The sequence below is a fragment of the Portunus trituberculatus genome, chromosome 10, assembly GCF_017591435.1.
Source record: "Portunus trituberculatus isolate SZX2019 chromosome 10, ASM1759143v1, whole genome shotgun sequence".
NCBI lineage: Eukaryota > Metazoa > Arthropoda > Malacostraca > Decapoda > Portunidae > Portunus > Portunus trituberculatus.
The window spans coordinates 2,054,390-2,073,438 of record NC_059264.1 but is presented as its reverse complement, the minus strand read 5'-3'; the positions used below and the strand labels follow the sequence as shown (position 1 = coordinate 2,073,438).

The window sequence follows — 19,049 nt, the reverse complement described above, 5'->3', positions numbered from 1 at the left end:
ACATGTTTTCTTTACAGGACATTCCCTATTCATCTATATATTCTTTATTTTGATTTGTGTTGTTGATTTATATTCTTTTACATTCATTTTACTTTGACATTCCACAAGTCACTAATTACAATCTCACTTTAACCTTCCTGTCTATTTTTACCATTTTATTTTTTATTTTTAACGCATTCTCATGTTTATTAATTGTCTTTTCCCTCCACAGCAAACTTTATAATTAGTGTTTAATAATATGTGTGTGTGTGTGTGTGTGTGTGTGTGTGTGTGTGTGTGTGTGTGTGTGTGTGTGTGTGTGTGTGTGTGTGTGTGTGCATTTATTATCTTTACAACTTATGCAAATTTTTTCTCACATTTTTTCTGCATTTGATGTTTATTCACTAATTTATTGATTGACTTGTTCATTTATTTATCCATTTTTGTCTTTTTATTTCTTATTTCTATTTGATTTGTTTTTTGTTTTTTTCCATCCCTTTTAATGTATTTGATTTTATATTCCTTTCTCTTTCATCAAAATGTGCTAAAGCTTTATTAACACATTTCTAAATCAACAACAGTACAAAAGCAATAAATATAACTCTCTAATGGTCTAAAATCTTAATGCTTTCAGTAATTCTAAGTTATTTTTTACCTCATTGATATCTAAACTTTTATTTTTTCCTTTGATTACAACGCGCATAAGCTTCATTAACAGTACAAAAGGAAAGTAACTCTAAAATGTTTTAATGTTTTCCTCAGTGTGACCCAAAAAGGCAGGACACAAATGGTAGTGGTACAGTTAACACATAGACAATTACAGCCACTCCATTGTCTTCTCGTAAAACACATTGAAATTTGAACGACTCACTGGAAATACTACGTCAAAATCAATAAAGAAACATAGATATTTTCATGTCCACGCTTTTTGGCTCACCCTGTACCACTTCATCCCACCGCTGCCACCAGTTATGTTCACGGCAGCGTCTAAAAGAAAAAAAAATCTTAAAATCCCAGACTAACATTTTTTTTCTCTCCTTATTTTTGCAGATATAGATAAGAAAGAGAAGCAAAGGACGGCCAGGTGTGTGACTTGTGGCCCACACCTGAGCCACACCTGCCTAACCAAGTAACCAAGTAATCAATTAAATCACATCTTCCTTATCTAGTCTTATTGAAATCGTAACAGCAAATGAAGGACTATATTCTGATTCACTTTTGCTCCGCGCCTTCCATTGCATTTAAAGGGCCCTAGTTGAAATGACGGGTTTTTAATGGTGTTTCTACGGTTCTACAGGCAGATTAACAAGGTTCCTACAATATTAACAGCAAAAATACTCCTGAGACTTTTCCTAGTCGTCTCTTTAGCCTTGAAAAAATAGTCGTGGTGAAGTTGCAGGATTTTCAAGTGTGTTTTTACGTTTCTAGTGAAAGATGAACACTGTTTCTGCATTATTAAAGGGAGAAACACTCTTCAGAACCCGACTAGTCATTTGATTGGCCTTGGAAGATAGTTGTGGTGAGAGAGCAGAGCGTTTCAGAATACGGACTAAAACTTTGTCTCGACCATAACAGTAGCACTAATGGAACACAAATACACACACGCAGATAGTTATTATTATTATCATTATCATCATTATTATTGTTATTATTATTATTATTATTATTATTATTATTATTATTATTATTATTATTATTATTATAGCTATTATTATTTATTTATCTATTTTTATCGTGTCTATGTTAATTATCAAGGTTATATTTTCCATTTTCCTTTGATTAGTTCATTTTGTTAGTTTTATTTATGCATTATTTGTTTAGTTTGTTCCTTATTTTGTTTCTTTCATTGGTCTCATTCCTGCTTTGAGGTCAGTGTTAAGTAATGCATTACTAACCCCTTCAGTACCAGGATGTGTTTCCATATTCATTCTGGTGACTATTTGGTGATTTTATACAGCTTCACAAACTCATGTCGGGGATTGAAATGGTGAAGACTGTGGCCATTAATGTTCTGACCTCCATAGACCCTTCCTAATGTCAATAAAATGGTCCAATTGTGCACAAATCTCAAGATGTGTCACAGTACGAAAGGGATAATTTTATACAGCTTCAGAAACTTATGAGGGTATTAAAGTAGAAGACTGGACCATTAATCTGTTAACCTCCATTGACCCTTCCTAATGTCAATAAAATGGTCTAATCACACCCAAACTCCACGTAAAAATGCATCCCAGTATTGAAGGGATTAAAATTGTGAAGACTGTGGCCATTAATCTGTTAACCTCCATTGACCCTTCCTAATGTCAATAAAATGGTCTAATTACATCCAAAACTCAAGGTAAAAATTCTTGGTTACTATTAAGTAATTCTATACGGTTTTAGAAACTTGTGAAGGCTGTGGCCATTAGTCTTCTGACCTCCATTAACTCCTCCTAATGTCATAGAATCGTCAAATCACATCCAAAGCTCGAGGTAGAAATGCGTCCCAGTACTGAAGGGTTTGCTTATTGCACTGACGATATCCATTGCTTTCCTTAGTCTTTCATCATTACTTCCTTTGTTCTACTTCTTAATTATCATTGTTGTCTTTTATTTCGTGACGTATAAACTTTTATTTCTTCGAGTCAATACACTGAGATTGATTTTATTTTCCTTTTTTTTTCCTTTGATCTTTTTTTTTTTCTTTTTTCCGTGATTCCTTTTTCTTACCTTCGTTAATTTTCCTTGTTGTTCTTATTCTATCTTCCCCCTTTTCATTTTCCTTTCCTCTTATTTTCCCTATTATTCTTTTTATCTCTTCTATTCGTCTGTTTCAATAATCCTGTGTAAGTTTATTATTATTTCACTATTTTTCTGATTTATATTCACGTAAGCATTAATTTGTTTGCCTTTATTATTGTCATCATTACCATTAACAGAGAGAGAGAGAGAGAGAGAGAGTGTGTGTGTGTGTGTGTGTGTGTTCCATTTCTCCATGTCACACCTCGCCAGAAAAGGACGGGAAGAAGAAACGAAAGAAGAACAAAAGAAAAATAATAAGAGAAAAATAAATAAAAGTAGAGAGAGAAGAATAAGAAAATGAAACTAAAAATAAAGACGAAAACAAAGACTTTAAATAGAAGAAAGAAAAGAAAAACAGATTAAAATGAAAAGAATGAAAATAGGAGGAGGAAGAAGGAGGAGGAGGAGGAGGAGGAGGAGGAGGAGGAGGAGGAGCTGGTAAAGGTGTTTTTTTTATGAATCTGGATGAAGTTAAGAAAATATGATGTAAGTTATTAAGATTTTTATTGATGTTTTTTTAATGAATTCTAGTGAAATTAATAGGTTTGGTGGTAATTGTAAAGGTTGTCAAGTTTTTTTTCCTACGATGCTGGTAACCCTTTAACTAACTAGAATGAGGTAAAAGGTTAGTATAGTAATTTTTCAAGCTTTCATTTGATCATATATGTACACTGGGAATTGAGAAGGCTGGACAAATGCAAAAAAAAAAAAAAAAAAAAAAAAGAGAGAGACAGATAGCTGAGATGAAGAAAAGTAGAGAGTGTTACATCGCAGGTACCAAGGTGAAGTGTTGCCAAGGTAAGGTAGAGAGAGAGAGAGAGAGAGAGAGAGAGAGAGAGAGAGAGAGAGAGAGAGAGAGAGTAACTTGGCATCCTTAAAATCAAGACCTTTTTTTTTCTTATTTTTCTTATTTCTACCATGTGGGCTTTTCACGGGAATTTCTGGGCTAAAGGGGATACTTTTTGGGTTACCTTCTACCTCAAAGCCCACCCGCTAGGAAACACCTTACCCCGAGTGAGGAAGCCCAACCTACACTCGGACCGTGGACAGGATTAGAACCTTCTGGGACCGGTGTACTGTTCACTCTCTTGGATGGCAAACCGAGACGTGACAATAGCTATGAAATTAGATAGAATAAGTTAGATAGAGAGATAGATAGATAGATACAAAGATAAATCGATAGATAAGATAAAAAAAAAGATAGATACTAAAATAGATAGAATAAGATGAATAAAGAAAGAGAGATATTAAAATGTATCTCTTTAACCGATAAATTTCCGTGAAAAAAAGAAAAAAAATACTCAAGTGGTGTAGATAGATGGAGAGATAAGAGAGATAGATAAATGAGGTAAGATAGATAAATATATAAATAGATAAATAAAAAGAAAAAGATAGATAAATAAGGTGAAATAAAGAAAGAAATAGATAAATAAGGAAATTAAGATAGATAGATAGATAGATAGATAGAAAGGTAAATAAGGTAGGATAAATAAATAAATAAATAAATAAATAAATAAATAGATAGAGAGATAGATGAATAAGATAAGATGAATGAAAGCTAGAGAAACAGGTAAATTGAGATAGATTGATAGATAGATAGATATGGAGATAGATAGGTAAATAGATCCTCTTTTTTATTTCATTTTCTTTAAAGTCTGGATCCTCAATTGACCTTTTTCTTCTCAATTGACCTTTTTCTTCTTTTTCTTCTCAAATGACCTTTTCTTTTCAATTGACCTTTTCTTCTCAATTGACCTTTTTTTGTTGCATCATGGTCAGTGTCCATCTTACAAATATGTCACTGCGTGCCTTACCCCCACAAAAAAAAAATAGATAAATAAATGAAATGAATAAATAAACAATAAATAAAAAAAGAAACAGAGATAGAAAGGAAAAGAATATTCTTGCCATCAATATTCTAGCTGTCTTTTTAATACAAGAAGATCCGCCACGTGTCATTGCTAACCCCCTCTGTGCCATGACGCGTTTCTATATTCCTTCTGGTGACTATTTGGTGATTCTATACAGCTTCAGAAACTCGTGTGGGGGATTAAAATGGTGAGGACTGTGGCCATTAATCTTCTGACCTCCAAAGACCCTTCCTAATGCAAATAAAATGGTCTAATCGTACATAAATCTCAAGGTAAAAATGTGTCCCAGTACTGATGGGGTTAAAAGGATCAGGGTTTGTGAGGCAGAGAGGCGCTGATCCCTTGCATAACAGCCTTCAGTGGGTCAGCATGTCTTTTACCGGTGGTGGTGGTGGTGGTGGTGGTGGTGGTGAGGGTTCAAGAATTTGCATCGTTTTCACTGTCAATATCGCTAATTCTGAGGACATCGTGGAAGTGTGTGTGTGTGTGTGTGTGTGTGTGTGTGTGTGTGTGTGTGTGTGTGTGTGTGTGTGTGTGTGTGTGTGTGTGTGTGTGTGTGTGTGTGTGTGTGTGTGTGTGTGTGTGTGTGTGTGTGTGTGTGTGTGTGTAATTCACCACGGTCGCCCGCTGGTCACCCAGCCAGTTTTCCCCATTACGGAGCGAGCTCAGAGCTTGTAGTGACCGATCTTCGGGTAGGACTGAGACCACAACACACTCCACACACCGGGACAGCGAGGCCACAACCCCTCCAGTTACATCCCGTACCTATTTACTGCTAGGTGAACACACCCCACACATTAAGAGCCGCGCCCATTTGCCTCACTGCCCCCGGGACTCGAACCCGGAACCACTCGATTGTGAGTCGAGCGTGCTTATAACCACTACACTATGCGGTGTGTGTGTGTGTGTGTGTGTGTGTGTGTGTGTGTGTGTGTGTAATGATTTTTTAACGATGCCTATTTTCTATTGAGACACCACCACCACCACCATCATCACCACCAAAACCACCACCACCACCACCACCACCTCTCACTGCGTGGCCGCGGGGGGTAATGTAGTGCACGGTGTATTACTGTATTGCTGCCCACTATAAGCCAGTGATGGATGGCCGCCGCTGCTTGTCCACTCCGCCCCCTAGCCTGGCCTTGAGTCACACAGGGCGGGGCGGGGCGGGGTGACAACTCTGCAAACACTTAGAGCCTGGCCTGACGCCTGGCCTGGCCGCGTCAATACACCGCTGGAATATTCCTGACGCCTGGGTGAGTGCGGCTCGTGTTTGCCATTGTGGTGAGCGGCGCTTCCATGAATGTGTGATGTCTGCCTCATTGCTCCGTCACGGTGGATGTGGCGGGACTGAGAGGCAGCAGGGGTAAGAGGCGTGGCAGAGGCGTGGCAGCGAGGGTGGAGAGCTGAAGGGCGCGGCGTGTAGGGTGCAGGCAGCATGGCGAGCATGACGGGCATGGGCGAGGTGATGGAGCTGAAGTGGCTGCAGGTGATAGGGTTGTGTCCCTACGTGGTGGTGTCCCCTGAGGGCGCGTGCCGGGTGGGGTGGGTGCCCGCTGTGTGGTGCGCGGTGCGCCTGGTGGTGGTGGTGGCGATACAGGTGGCCATACTGGCGGTGCCGGAGACTGGCGGCTGGGAGTCAGAGAAAAGCATCGCCACCAAATTGAGCATGTTGGCACTGAGGAGCGGCTCCCAGACTGCCTTCACCCTGGCCAGCGTGGTGGTGCTGGCATGCAGTCCCCGCCTGCCGCGCCTCGTGCAGGAGCTCACCGCCCTGAGGAGGATGGCGGCCACTCTCTCCCCGCCGCCGCCGCTGCGCCACAACGTCTTCACGCAGAGCTTCATGTGGGCCAACGCCGTGTACTTCCTGTTCTGCCTGTCGACGTTCAGCGCATCCTTCCTGCGGGGCGTGGCTGGCGACGGGTGGTGGCTCACGCCGCTGCTGGACATCGTGTTCTGGGTGCTGAGCTTCGCCTCGCTGCCCGGCGTGGTGCTGCTGCTCACCGGCACCTTCTTGGAGCTGCAAGCCGCCACCCGCGCCGTGCTGCCCCCGCGCTGGGAGGAACTGGTGAGTGAGGTGCGGGCAGAGAGCACGCAGTCCCTGCTTTGGAGTGCCGCAACGCCCCTCAAGAGCCCCACTCTGCCACTCTTCCTGCGCCGCGCCCATGTAACGCTGGTGCAGGCGGAGGAGGTGCTGGCGTGCCTGATACAGTACCTGGGCAGCGTGTTGCTGCTGTGGCTGGCCTGCGGCACGCCCTTCTTCACCTTCTCCGTGTACCTGCTTCTGGTGCAGCTCAAAGAGGCCAAGGTAGACTACAACTTCACCCTGACGGTGCTCATCCTCACCACGCTCCTGGCGATCAACATGGCGGTGGAGCATCTCATGAAGGAGGTGAGGCGGCGCGGCTCCCCGCCACTCCTTCAGGCCGCGCTGGGGGAGCTGGGGAGGGTGATGACACCAATGATGACATACTGTGGTGAGGAGGAAGTGGGTACAGGGCACTCATTGAGAGGGGGTAGTGGGGGGCTCGTGACAGTACTGGTGGTGATGGTAATGGTGGTGACTTGTTGCAGCGTCACTGGTGTGCTGGTGTGTTCCGGCGGCTGGTGTTGCATCCCGAGGTGGCGGCCGTGCCTGCGGTGAGTGGCGCAGCGCGGGGCTTGGCTCACCTGTGCTCTCTTCACAATAAGTTTCCCTTGGCCAGGATCTTCACACGGGAACAGCTTTTGATTACAGCAGACACAGCGAATATAACAAAGGAGACAGTACCATTCTCAGAGTCACAAATCAGAATAGAACAAGAAATAACAAGTCAAAGTTTGATTAAATTAGATGAAAAAATATTACAAAAAGGAAGTGTGTGCGTGTGCGTGTATGTGTGTGTGTGTGTGTGTGTGTGTGTGTGTGTGTGTGTGTGTGTGTGTGTGTGTGTGTGTGTTAGTAAGTTAGTTTGTCACCTGCGCCGTGTTACCTGCAGGCGGGGAAGGTGGTCGAGGCGCTGGACCGTTCCCTACAGGTGCGCATTACTCTCCTATTCAACCTCGGGGGCGGATGTATTACTGCAGTAAGTCCCGTGTGTGTGTGTGTGTGTGTGTGTGTGTGTGTGTGTGTGTGTGTGTGTGTGTGTGTGTGTGTGTGTGTGTGTGTACTCATGACTTTTAGAGACTATATTCTTATTTGTCTTTTATTTAATGCTTATATTTTTTGTGGTCAATGAAATCTTATCTAGCTAACTGTCTATCTATCTATTTTTCATCTATTTATCTATCTATTTATCTATTTTTCTATCTATTCATCTATCCATTTGTGTGTTTGTGTGTGCGTGTGTGTGTGTGGGAGAGGAGTGATGTCAAGGCTTCCATCTCTGTCTTCAACTCACGTCATCACCTCATCTTCCTCTTACTACTCTTTCTATCTCACAGCCCACACTTCACACATTATAACCCTTCTCACTTCACTCACGCATTCATTGTTACAAGCTGCACCAATCATAAATCTGCTACTTCATTCATTGTAACCTTATTTTCATTCTTTCATTACACACTTCACACATTACAACTCTCCCTCTCGCTTCTTTCACTCTGTTACAAGTTACGCCAATCATAACTCTTCTATACTTCATTCATTCATTCATTCATTCATTCATTCTTTTACGTATATTGTGATTTCTTTTCTTCATTATTCACTACACACATTGGCATTATAATTCCTCCTCTCACTTCATTTTATTACAAGTTTCTCTTTTTCTTATATTTCATTCATTCTTTCCTTCTCTTACCTACGCACATTGTATTTTTTTTTCATTTCTTCATTATTCACTATTATAACTCCCCCTCTGTCACTTCATTCATTCTATTACTACATTCTTTCCCTCTCCTGCGCATACTGTAACTTTTATTTTTCATTCCTTCATTATCCAATATTGTAACTTCCTCTCTGTCAGTTCATTCATTCTATTACTGCATTTATTCCCTCTCTTACGCATATTGTAACTGTTTTTTCATTCCTTCATTATTCACTATTATAACCTCCACCCCCCCTCTCTCTCTCTGTCACTTCATTCATTCTATTACTACATTCTTTCCCTCTCCTGTGCATATTGTAACTTTCTCTTCACTTCTCCAGCCCTGTAGCGAGTCACGTCACGGCCTCACCAGCACGCCACACAGCTTCCTCTCCTGTTCCTTCTCTTCTCCAGGTGTGCAGTCTGGTCCTGTCTTACCTGGTTATCGCTCTTCAGTTCTCCACTACCGCTGAGTCTTGTGGGTAGTGAGCCATTGTCACCTGATGTAGCGAGGAAGATCAGTGAATATTGAAATGTGGAAGAAGAAAGTCAGAGGAAGAATTTAATTTAATAGACAGAGCAGAATTAAAAGATAAGAAATAATATCAAGAAAGCTCCAATTCAAAGGCCAAGCTTCCCGATTTACGCCTGACCTGACCTGATAGAAATTTGGTGTTTAATGAAGTAAGGAAGGCAACGAGTCAGTGTTACCAGATGCAGCGACGAAGTTCTCAACTGTCCATTTTTGCTTGTGTATATATAAGATTCTACTTAAATGTGAGGGTTTTTTTGCCTTGCGTGTGTGTGTGTGTGTGTGTGTGTGTGTGTGTGTGTGTGTGTGTGTGTGTGTGTGTGTGTGTGTGTGTGTGTGTGTGTGTGTGTGTGTGTGTGTGTGTGTGTGTGTGTGTGTGTGTGTGTGTGTGTGTGTGTGTGTGTGTTTGCAGGATTGAGTCAAGCTGGTAATGGCTTGTCTTTTTAAAGTTAATGTGTCATGTTTATCTTTGAAGTGTTTCATTTAATTTCTTTTTTCCTCTTTCCTAATGGAAGTTCTCAAAAGATATACTCCCACACTTTATTGAGTTAGCGGCGGTCACTGCATAGCACCAACACAGTGTACAGTGTACAGTGTACAGTGGGCACAGTGGCCACTCTTGCCTACAACTCACACAGGATGCCGTGTCTTATTTGCTGGAAATATTTTTGAATTGCTGTGACCTGTACGTGTATGTATGTACCCTTGTAATGAATGGTTAGTCAGAGAGAGAGAGAGAGAGAGAGAGAGAGAGAGAGAGAGAGAGAGAGAGAGAGAGAGAGAGAGAGAGAGAGAGAGAGAGAGAGAGAGAGAGAGAGAGAGAGAGAGAGAGAGAGAGAGAGAGAGAGAGAGAGAGAGAGAGAGAGAGAGAGAGAGAGAGAGAGAGAGAGAGAGAGAGAGAGAGAGAGAGAGAGAGAGAGAGAGAGAGAGAGAGAGAGAGAGAGAGAGAGAGAGAGAGAGAGAGAGAGAGAGAGAGAGAGAGAGAGAGAGAGAGAGAGAGAGAGAGAGAGAGAGAGAGAGAGAGAGAGAGAGAGAGAGAGAGAGAGAGAGAGAGAGAGAGAGAGAGAGAGAGAGAGAGAGAGAGAGAGAGAGAGAGAGAGAGAGAGAGAGAGAGAGAGAGAGAGAGAGAGAGAGAGAGAGAGAGAGAGAGAGAGAGAGAGAGAGAGAGAGAGAGAGAGAGAGAGAGAGAGAGAGAGAGAGAGAGAGAGAGAGAGAGAGAGAGAGAGAGAGAGAGAGAGAGAGAGAGAGAGAGAGAGAGAGAGAGAGAGAGAGAGAGAGAGAGAGAGAGAGAGAGAGAGAGAGAGAGAGAGAGAGAGAAGAGAGAGAGAGAGAGAGAGAGAGAGAGAGACTAATATTGATATATCTTAACCTGAAAAAGAAAGAAAAGAGCAACATTAGAGGGTGTGTCCAGTTTGTGATCTTCGTGACTTACCCTACATGTGTTTCCTGACGGCGATGCCCGGCGAGGCGTGGCACCCACTCACCACTCAGCCAGCAGGCAGGGCCAGGGTTACAAGCTGCTGCAGCTGCTCCTTCTGCTGCTGCTGCTGCTGCTACTGCTGCTGCTCTGCTGCTGCTCTGCTGCTGCTCCTTCTGCTGCTACTTCTGCTGCTGCTGCTGCTGCTGCTGCTGCTCCTTCTGCTGCTGCTCCTGTTGCCTCGGTCAGCAGGCAGGGGCAGGGTAGCACACTGCTGCTGCTGCTGCTGCTGCTGGTGAGGAATACGGACGGTGTGTGTATTTGGTGGCGCCATGCACGGAGGTGCGGGGAAGGCTGGCCGGTGTCGTTGGTGAGGTGATGTGCACAGGCTTGACAGGACGCCCGCCGGCTTTCAATAGTACAGTGAGCGGCGCAGGCGACGCCGTCGGTGTAACCTTCGCTGCAACACTTCACACAACAACACAACACACGGCAGGCCGCAGCGGTGGCTTGGAGTCAGTCCTGCTCACGCGTCTCCAAAAGTGAAGGCTGCGAGAAGAACGCTGAGTGCTGAGTCCAAACGTCCTGCTGCATGTTTGCCGCGCCGCGCGTTGGACACTTGGCTGTCCCACGGTCTATATAGATAGTATGGATGACCGATGCCGCCCTTCCTCAACACACCTGCAGCGCCGCTCGTTGGACACTTGGCTGTCCCACGGTCTAAATAGTATGGCCGACCGATGCCGCCCTGCCCTCAACACACCTGCAGCGCAGAGCGTTGGACACTTGGCTGTCCCACGGTCTAAATAGTATGGGTGACCGATGCCGCCCTGCCCTCAACACACCTGCACAACACCGCCAGAGTAAGGCGGTGCCTATACCCGCCCGATCTATATAGGCCACACTTTCCCGGAGACTGCTGGCGCCAAGGTAAAGACTAAAGAGAATTGTCTTTACCTTGGCTGGCGCCGGTGGCCACGGCCCGCTCGGTCTGCTGGCCATCCCGGAGTTTGACCTCTACACAATTAAGGGGTTTGTCGTTATGGAGGAAGGGAACACATTCCATGTCCATCCCCATCATTTCTCTACAGGAGTGCTTGCCGTTGCCTCCTCCTCCTCTGTGCAGATCCGCGTGACAGCATCGCCAGGGCGTGAGTGGCTGAGTGCAGCTCAGTGTTTGGCATCGCGTCTCGCTGAGAAGTGCCGAGTAGTGAAGAGGAGGAGGAGGAGGTGGAGAACACTCAACCATGGGAATGATAGGGAGGGACATGAAACAGCCTGTTCTCCCATTCTCCGTCATGAAGAACCTCCTAATGTGGAGGAGAAACAGCGGGAGGCGCAGCAGTCTATGGGAGACAGAGGCCCCGCGGCGACCATGTGCACAGCCTGTGGCAGGACGTGACCCAGATCGCTCAGGTGGCTCATGACCTTAGGCCACACTAATGACCCAAGCTAACCTTTCTCTGACCTCTTCCACGGCCTTCACAGCTCTGCCCTGCTTGGCGTCGTGGCGTCGTTGGCAGGGGTGGTCGGCGCCACCCTCACGGAGACGCCCGCCATTGCAGAGCAGAGCGGTGAAGGCGTGCCGCTTCCTAAGGTCCCTTCACTGTACCTTCAAGGAAGGCACAGTCTTGGGGCATGTCGTGGTGCACGTCAGCACCTGGAGGAGGGCGGCCAGCGCCACCTGAGGACAGACACCCCGCGTGCCGCCGGCACGCAGCGCACCGTGACGGGGGTCTGGCCGTCCCTCTTCAGCACCCAGGGGCACTGGGGCCAGCTGGGCAGGACTCAGAGCTAAGCTCTACTTTTAGTCCTTCCTGGGGAAGGCGAAGGAGGCAGTGCGCCTCCTCCTTCCCCAGCGGCACCCAGACCTGGGGCGGGACAAACGTCACTCCACGGGGCACGCTGACGGGGCAGCCTGAGCCGCGCCGTCACACACATTTTTGCTGTGTTGCCCCGCTTTTGACGAATGTCCGAAAAAGAAAATCCTTGCCGTGGTGTGATTCCAGGCCAAACCAATTTCATGGATGGTGTCGATGAGTGCGTGTGTGCAGCGTGAGTGTGGCAGCATGACACACACACACACACACACACACTGAGAGCGCCACAGGCTGTGGTACTCTCTCTCTCTCTCTCTCTCTCTCTCTCTCTCTCTCTCTTATCAAGTTATCATTGTTAGGAAACTTCAAATGCAATATAGAAATGAACAAAAAATGAGTGAATCAACAAAGAGTGGGCAGACTGAGAGTACACGAATTCATTGTGCACATTCATGTGTGTTTTCTCGCCTCGGGTCCAGCCACGTGTGTGTTTCCTGGGGGGGGGAGCGCGCGCGCGCGCCCGGTCACTGTGCTGCCTGGCGCATGACGCACACCCACACACACACACACACACACACACACACACACACACACACACACACACACACCGAGTAACAGTACATAGAACTAATCAAAACAAACCAAGTTAACGAAGAATCGAAAGTGAAATGAGGAGATGAGGGACACGAAAGACTGAAAAAAACGAAAAAAAAGAGAAGAACGAAAGACAAACAGCCAATTAGACAGACGGAACAGTGACAGCTGAGGAGAATGACAGGAACAGAAGAGAAAATTGAATGAAAAAAAAAAATGGAATACAAACTACACAACCAATCCCTGACAAAAAGATAAGTGGCATACAGTAAAAAGAAAGACAGACTGCGCAGGCCTTTTTAATGGGTCTTTTTCAGTGGGTCTTTTTAGTGGGTCCTTTTAGTGGGTCCTTTTAGTGGGTCTTTTTAGTGGGTCCTTTTTAGTGGGTCTTTTTCAGTGGGTCCTTTTTAGTGGACCTTTATTTAGTGGGTCTTTTTCTGTGGGTCCTTTTAGTGTTTTTTTTTTAGTGGCTCTCTCTGTCACTTCATTCATTCTATTATTACATTCTTTCCCTCTCCTGTGCATATTGTAACTTTCTCTTCACTTCTCCAGCCCTGTAGCGAGTCACGTCACGGCCTCACCAGCACGCCACACAGCTTCCTCTCCTGTTCCTTCTCTTCTCCAGGTGTGCAGTCTGGTCCTGTCTTACCTGGTTATCGCTCTTCAGTTCTCCACTACCGCTGAGTCTTGTGGGTAGTGAGCCATTGTCACCTGATGTAGCGAGGAAGATCAGTGAATATTGAAATGTGGAAGAAGAAAGTCAGAGGAAGAATTTAATTTAATAGACAGAGCAGAATTAAAAGATAAGAAATAATATCAAGAAAGCTCCAATTCAAAGGCCAAGCTTCCCGATTTACGCCTGACCTGACCTGATAGAAATTTGGTGTTTAATGAAGTAAGGAAGGCAACGAGTCAGTGTTACCAGATGCAGCGACGAAGTTCTCAACTGTCCATTTTTGTTTGTGTATATATAAGATTCTACTTAAATGTGAGGGTTTTTTTTCTTGCCTTTCGTGTGTGTGTGTGTGTGTGTGTGTGTGTGTGTGTGTGTGTGTGTGTGTGTGTTTGCAGGATTGAGTCAAGCTGGTAATGGCTTGTCTTTTTAAAGTTAATGTGTCATGTTTATCTTTGAAGTGTTTCATTTAATTTCTTTTTTCCTCTTTCCTAATGGAAGTTCTCAAAAGATATACTCCCACACTTTATTGAGTTAGCGGCGGTCACTGCATAGCACCAACACAGTGTACAGTGTACAGTGTACAGTGGGCACAGTGGCCACTCTTGCCTACAACTCACACAGGATGCCGTGTCTTATTTGCTGGAAATATTTTTGAATTGCTGTGACCTGTACGTGTATGTATGTACCCTTGTAATGAATGGTTAGTCAGAGAGAGAGAGAGAGAGAGAGAGAGAGAGAGAGAGAGAGAGAGAGAGAGAGAGAGAGAGAGAGAGAGAGAGAGAGAGAGAGAGAGAGAGAGAGAGAGAGAGAGAGAGAGAGAGAGAGAGAGAGAGAGAGAGAGAGAGAGAGAGAGAGAGAGAGAGAGAGAGAGAGAGAGAGAGAGAGAGAGAGACTAATATTGATATATCTTAACCTGAAAAAGAAAGAAAAGAGCAACATTAGAGGGTGTGTCCAGTTTGTGATCTTCGTGACTTACCCTACATGTGTTTCCTGACGGCGATGCCCGGCGAGGCGTGGCACCCACTCACCACTCAGCCAGCAGGCAGGGCCAGGGTTACAAGCTGCTGCAGCTGCTCCTTCTGCTGCTGCTGCTGCTACTGCTGCTGCTCTGCTGCTGCTCCTTCTGCTGCTACTTCTGCTGCTGCTGCTGCTGCTGCTCCTTCTGCTGCTGCTCCTGTTGCCTCGGTCAGCAGGCAGGGGCAGGGTAGCACACTGCTGCTGCTGCTGCTGCTGCTGGTGAGGGAATACGGACGGTGTGTGTATTTGGTGGCGCCATGCACGGAGGTGCGGGGAAGGCTGGCCGGTGTCGTTGGTGAGGTGTTGTGCACAGGCTTGACAGGACGCCCGCCGGCTTTCAATAGTACAGTGAGCGGCGCAGGCGACGCCGTCGGTGTAACCTTCGCTGCAACACTTCACACAACAACACAACACACGGCAGGCCGCAGCGGTGGCTTGGAGTCAGTCCTGCTCACGCGTCTCCAAAAGTGAAGGCTGCGAGAAGAACGCTGAGTGCTGAGTCCAAACGTCCTGCTGCATGTTTGCCGCGCCGCGCGTTGGACACTTGGCTGTCCCACGGTCTATATAGATAGTATGGATGACCGATGCCGCCCTTCCTCAACACACCTGCAGCGCCGCTCGTTGGACACTTGGCTGTCCCACGGTCTAAATAGTATGGCCGACCGATGCCGCCCTGCCCTCAACACACCTGCAGCGCAGAGCGTTGGACACTTGGCTGTCCCACGGTCTAAATAGTATGGGTGACCGATGCCGCCCTGCCCTCAACACACCTGCACAACACCGCCAGAGTAAGGCAGTGCCTATACCCGCCCGATCTATATAGGCCACACTTTCCCGGAGACTGCTGGCGCCAAGGTAAAGACTAAAGAGAATTGTCTTTACCTTGGCTGGCGCCCGGTGGCCACGGCCCCGCTCGGTCTGCTGGCCATCCCGGAGTTTGACCTCTACACAATTAAGGGGTTTGTCGTTATGGAGGAAGGGAACACATTCCATGTCCATCCCCATCATTTCTCTACAGGAGTGCTTGCCGTTGCCTCCTCCTCCTCTGTGCAGGTCCGCGTGACGGCATCGCCAGGACGTGAGTGGCTGAGTGCAGCTCAGTGTTTGGCATCGCGTCTCGCTGAGAAGTGCCGAGTAGTGAAGAGGAGGAGGAGGAGGAGAACACTCAACCATGGGAATGATAGGGAGGGACATGAAACAGCCTGTTCTCCCATTCTCCGTCATGAAGAACCTCCTAATGTGGAGGAGAAACAGCGGGAGGCGCAGCAGTCTATGGGAGACAGAGGCCCCGCGGCGACCATGTGCACAGCCTGTGGCAGGACGTGACCCAGATCGCTCAGGTGGCTCATGACCTTAGGCCACACTAATGACCCAAGCTAACCTTTCTCTGACCTCTTCCACGGCCTTCACAGCTCTGCCCTGCTTGGCGTCGTGGCGTCGTTGGCAGGGGTGGTCGGCGCCACCCTCACGGAGACGCCCGCCATTGCAGAGCAGAGCGGTGAAGGCGTGCCGCTTCCTCAGGTCCCTTCACTGTACCTTCAAGGAAGGCACAGTCTTGGGGCATGTCGTGGTGCACGTCAGCACCTGGAGGAGGGCGGCCAGCGCCACCTGAGGACAGACACCCCGCGTGCCGCCGGCACGCAGCGCACCGTGACGGGGGTCTGGCCGTCCCTCTTCAGCACCCAGGGGCACTGGGGCCAGCTGGGCAGGACTCAGAGCTAAGCTCTACTTTTAGTCCTTCCTGGGGAAGGCGAAGGAGGCAGTGCGCCTCCTCCTTCCCCAGCGGCACCCAGACCTGGGGCGGGACAAACGTCACTCCACGGGGCACGCTGACGGGGCAGCCTGAGCCGCGCCGTCACACACATTTTTGCTGTGTTGCCCCGCTTTTGACGAATGTCCGAAAAAGAAAATCCTTGCCGTGGTGTGATTCCAGGCCAAACCAATTTCATGGATGGTGTCGATGAGTGCGTGTGTGCAGGCGTGGCAGCATGACACACACACACACACACACACTGAGAGCGCCACAGACTGTGGTACTCTCTCTCTCTCTCTCTCTCTCTCTCTCTCTCTCTCTCTCTATCAAGTTATCAGTTAGGAAACTTCAAATGCAATATAGAAATGAACAAAAAATGAGTGAATCAACAAAGAGTGGGCAGACTGAGAGTACACGAATTCATTGTGCACATTCATGTGTGTTTTCTCGCCTCGGGTCCAGCCACGTGTGTGTTTCCTGGGGGGGGAGGGGGGGGAGCGCGCGCGCCCGGTCACTGTGCTGCCTGGCGCATGACGCACACCACACACACACACACACACACACACACACACACACACACACACGAGTAACAGTACATAGAACTAATCAAAACAAACCAAGTTAACGAAGAATCGAAAGTGAAATCAGGAGATGAGGGACACGAAAGACTGAAAAAAACGAAAAAAAAGAGAAGAACGAAAGACAAACAGCCAATTAGACAGACGGAACAGTGACAGCTGAGGAGAATGACAGGAACAGAAGAGAAAATTGAATGAAAAAAAAATGGAATACAAACTACACAACCAATCCCTGACAAAAAGATAAGTGGCATACAGTAAAAAGAAAGACAGACTGCGCAGGCCTTTTTAATGGGTCTTTTTCAGTGGGTCTTTTTAGTGGGTCCTTTTAGTGGGTCCTTTTAGTGGGTCTTTTTAGTGGGTCCTTTTTAGTGGGTCTTTTTCAGTGGGTCCTTTTTAGTGGACCTTTATTTAGTGGGTCTTTTTCAGTGGGTCCTTTTAGTGTTTTTTTTTTAGTGGCTCTCTCTGTCACTTCATTCATTCTATTATTACATTCTTTCCCTCTCCTGTGCATATTGTAACTTTCTCTTCACTTCTCCAGCCCTGTAGCGAGTCACGTCACGGCCTCACCAGCACGCCACACAGCTTCCTCTCCTGTTCCTTCTCTTCTCCAGGTGTGCAGTCTGGTCCTGTCTTACCTGGTTATCGCTCTTCAGTTCTCCACTACCGCTGAGTCTTGTGGGTAGTGAGCCATTGTCACCTGATGTAGCGAGGAAGATCAGTGAATATTGAAATGTGGAAGAAGAAAGTCAGAGGAAGAATTTAATTTAATAGACAGAGCAGAATTAAAAGATAAGAAACAATATCAAGAAAGCTCCAATTCAAAGGCCAAGCTTCCCGATTTACGCCTGACCTGACCTGATAGAAATTTGGTGTTTAATGAAGTAAGGAAGGCAGTGAGTCAGTGTTACCAGATGCAGCGACGAAGTTCTCAACTGTCCATTTTTGTTTGTGTATATATAAGATTCTACTTAAATGTGAGGGGTTTTTTTTCTTGCCTTTCGTGTGTGTGTGTGTGTGTGTGTGTGTGTGTGTGTGTGTGTGTGTGTGTGTGTGTGTGTTTGCAGGATTGAGTCAAGCTGGTAATGGCTTGTCTTTTTAAAGTTAATGTGTCATGTTTATCTTTGAAGTGTTTCATTTAATTTCTTTTTTCCTCTTTCCTAATGGAAGTTCTCAAAAGATATACTCCCACACTTTATTGAGTTAGCGGCGGTCACTGCATAGCACCAACACAGTGTACAGTGTACAGTGTACAGTGGGCACAGTGGCCACTCTTGCCTACAACTCACACAGGATGCCGTGTCTTATTTGCTGGAAATATTTTTGAATTGCTGTGACCTGTACGTGTATGTATGTACCCTTGTAATGAATGGTTAGTCAGAGAGAGAGAGAGAGAGAGAGAGAGAGAGAGAGAGAGAGAGAGAGAGAGAGAGAGAGAGAGAGAGAGAGAGAGAGAGAGAGAGAGAGAGAGAGAGAGAGAGAGAGAGAGAGAGAGAGAGAGAGAGAGAGAGAGAGAGAGAGAGAGAGAGAGAGAGAGAGAGAGAGAGAGAGAGAGAGAGAGAGAGAGAGAGAGAGAGAGAGACTAATATTGATATATCTTAACCTGAAAAAGAAAGAAAAGAGCAACATTAGAGGGTGTGTCCAGTTTGTGATCTTCGTGACTTACCCTACATGTGTTTCCTGACGGCGATGCCCGGCGAGGCGTGGCACCCACTCACCACTCAGCCAGCAGGCAGGGCCAGGGTTACAAGCTGCTGCAGCTGCTCCTTCTGCTGCTGCTGCTGCTGCTACTGCTGCTGCTCTGCTGCTGCTCCTTCTGCTGCTACTTCTGCTGCTGCTGCTGCTGCTGCTGCTGCTCCTTCTGCTGCTGCTCTTGTTGCCTCGGTCAGCAGGCAGGGGCAGGGTAGCACACTGCTGCTGCTGCTGCTGCTGCTGGTGAGGGAATACGGACGGTGTGTGTATTTGGTGGCGCCATGCACGGAGGTGCGGGGAAGGCTGGCCGGTGTTATTGGTGAGGTGTTGTGCACAGGCTTGACAGGACGCCCGCCGGCTTTCAATAGTACAGTGAGCGGCGCAGGCGACGCCGTCGGTGTAACCTTCGCTGCAACACTTCACACAACAACACAACACACGGCAGGCCGCAGCGGTGGCTTGGAGTCAGTCCTGCTCACGCGTCTCCAAAAGTGAAGGCTGCGAGAAGAACGCTGAGTGCTGAGTCCAAACGTCCTGCTGCATGTTTGCCG

The 19,049-nt window shown here is 46.8% G+C and overlaps 2 protein-coding genes across 3 annotated transcripts in view; both read left to right on the top strand.

The window, feature by feature from the left end:
• LOC123501881 (mucin-5AC-like) overlaps positions 1 to 1,887 on the top strand; it is a 32,220-nt gene extending 30,333 nt beyond the window's left edge. The window contains exon 11 of the mRNA XM_045250935.1: positions 1,030 to 1,887. Coding sequence (XP_045106870.1) covers positions 1,030 to 1,039 — 10 coding nt within the window. The 3' untranslated portion in view covers positions 1,040 to 1,887. The remainder of the gene's footprint in view (positions 1 to 1,029) is intronic.
• A 3,623-nt stretch (positions 1,888 to 5,510) lies between these two features.
• On the top strand, positions 5,511 to 9,184 carry LOC123501883. Of its 2 annotated transcripts, XM_045250937.1 has the most exons (4): positions 5,511 to 7,026; positions 7,209 to 7,274; positions 7,613 to 7,699; positions 8,834 to 9,184. In XM_045250937.1, the coding sequence occupies exons 1-4, from the start codon at positions 6,073 to 6,075 to the stop codon at positions 8,903 to 8,905; spliced, it is 1,179 nt and encodes a 392-aa protein (XP_045106872.1). In that variant the 5' UTR covers positions 5,511 to 6,072; the 3' UTR covers positions 8,906 to 9,184. The 2 variants fall into 2 exon arrangements, with proteins under 2 accessions (XP_045106872.1, XP_045106871.1); XM_045250936.1 differs by having other exon boundaries at positions 5,511 to 7,274.
• Positions 9,185 to 19,049: the final 9,865 nt, after the last annotated feature.

Coding starts and splice junctions, on each gene's coding strand:
- LOC123501883 (XM_045250936.1), top strand. CDS start 6,073: ATGGCGAGCATGACGGGCATGGGCGAGGTGATGGAGCTGAAGTGGCTG. Junction 7,275..7,612: donor AGGTGGCGGCCGTGCCTGCG/GTGAGTGGCGCA, acceptor TGTTACCTGCAG/GCGGGGAAGGTGGTCGAGGC. Junction 7,700..8,833: donor GGGGCGGATGTATTACTGCA/GTAAGTCCCGTG, acceptor TCTCTTCTCCAG/GTGTGCAGTCTGGTCCTGTC.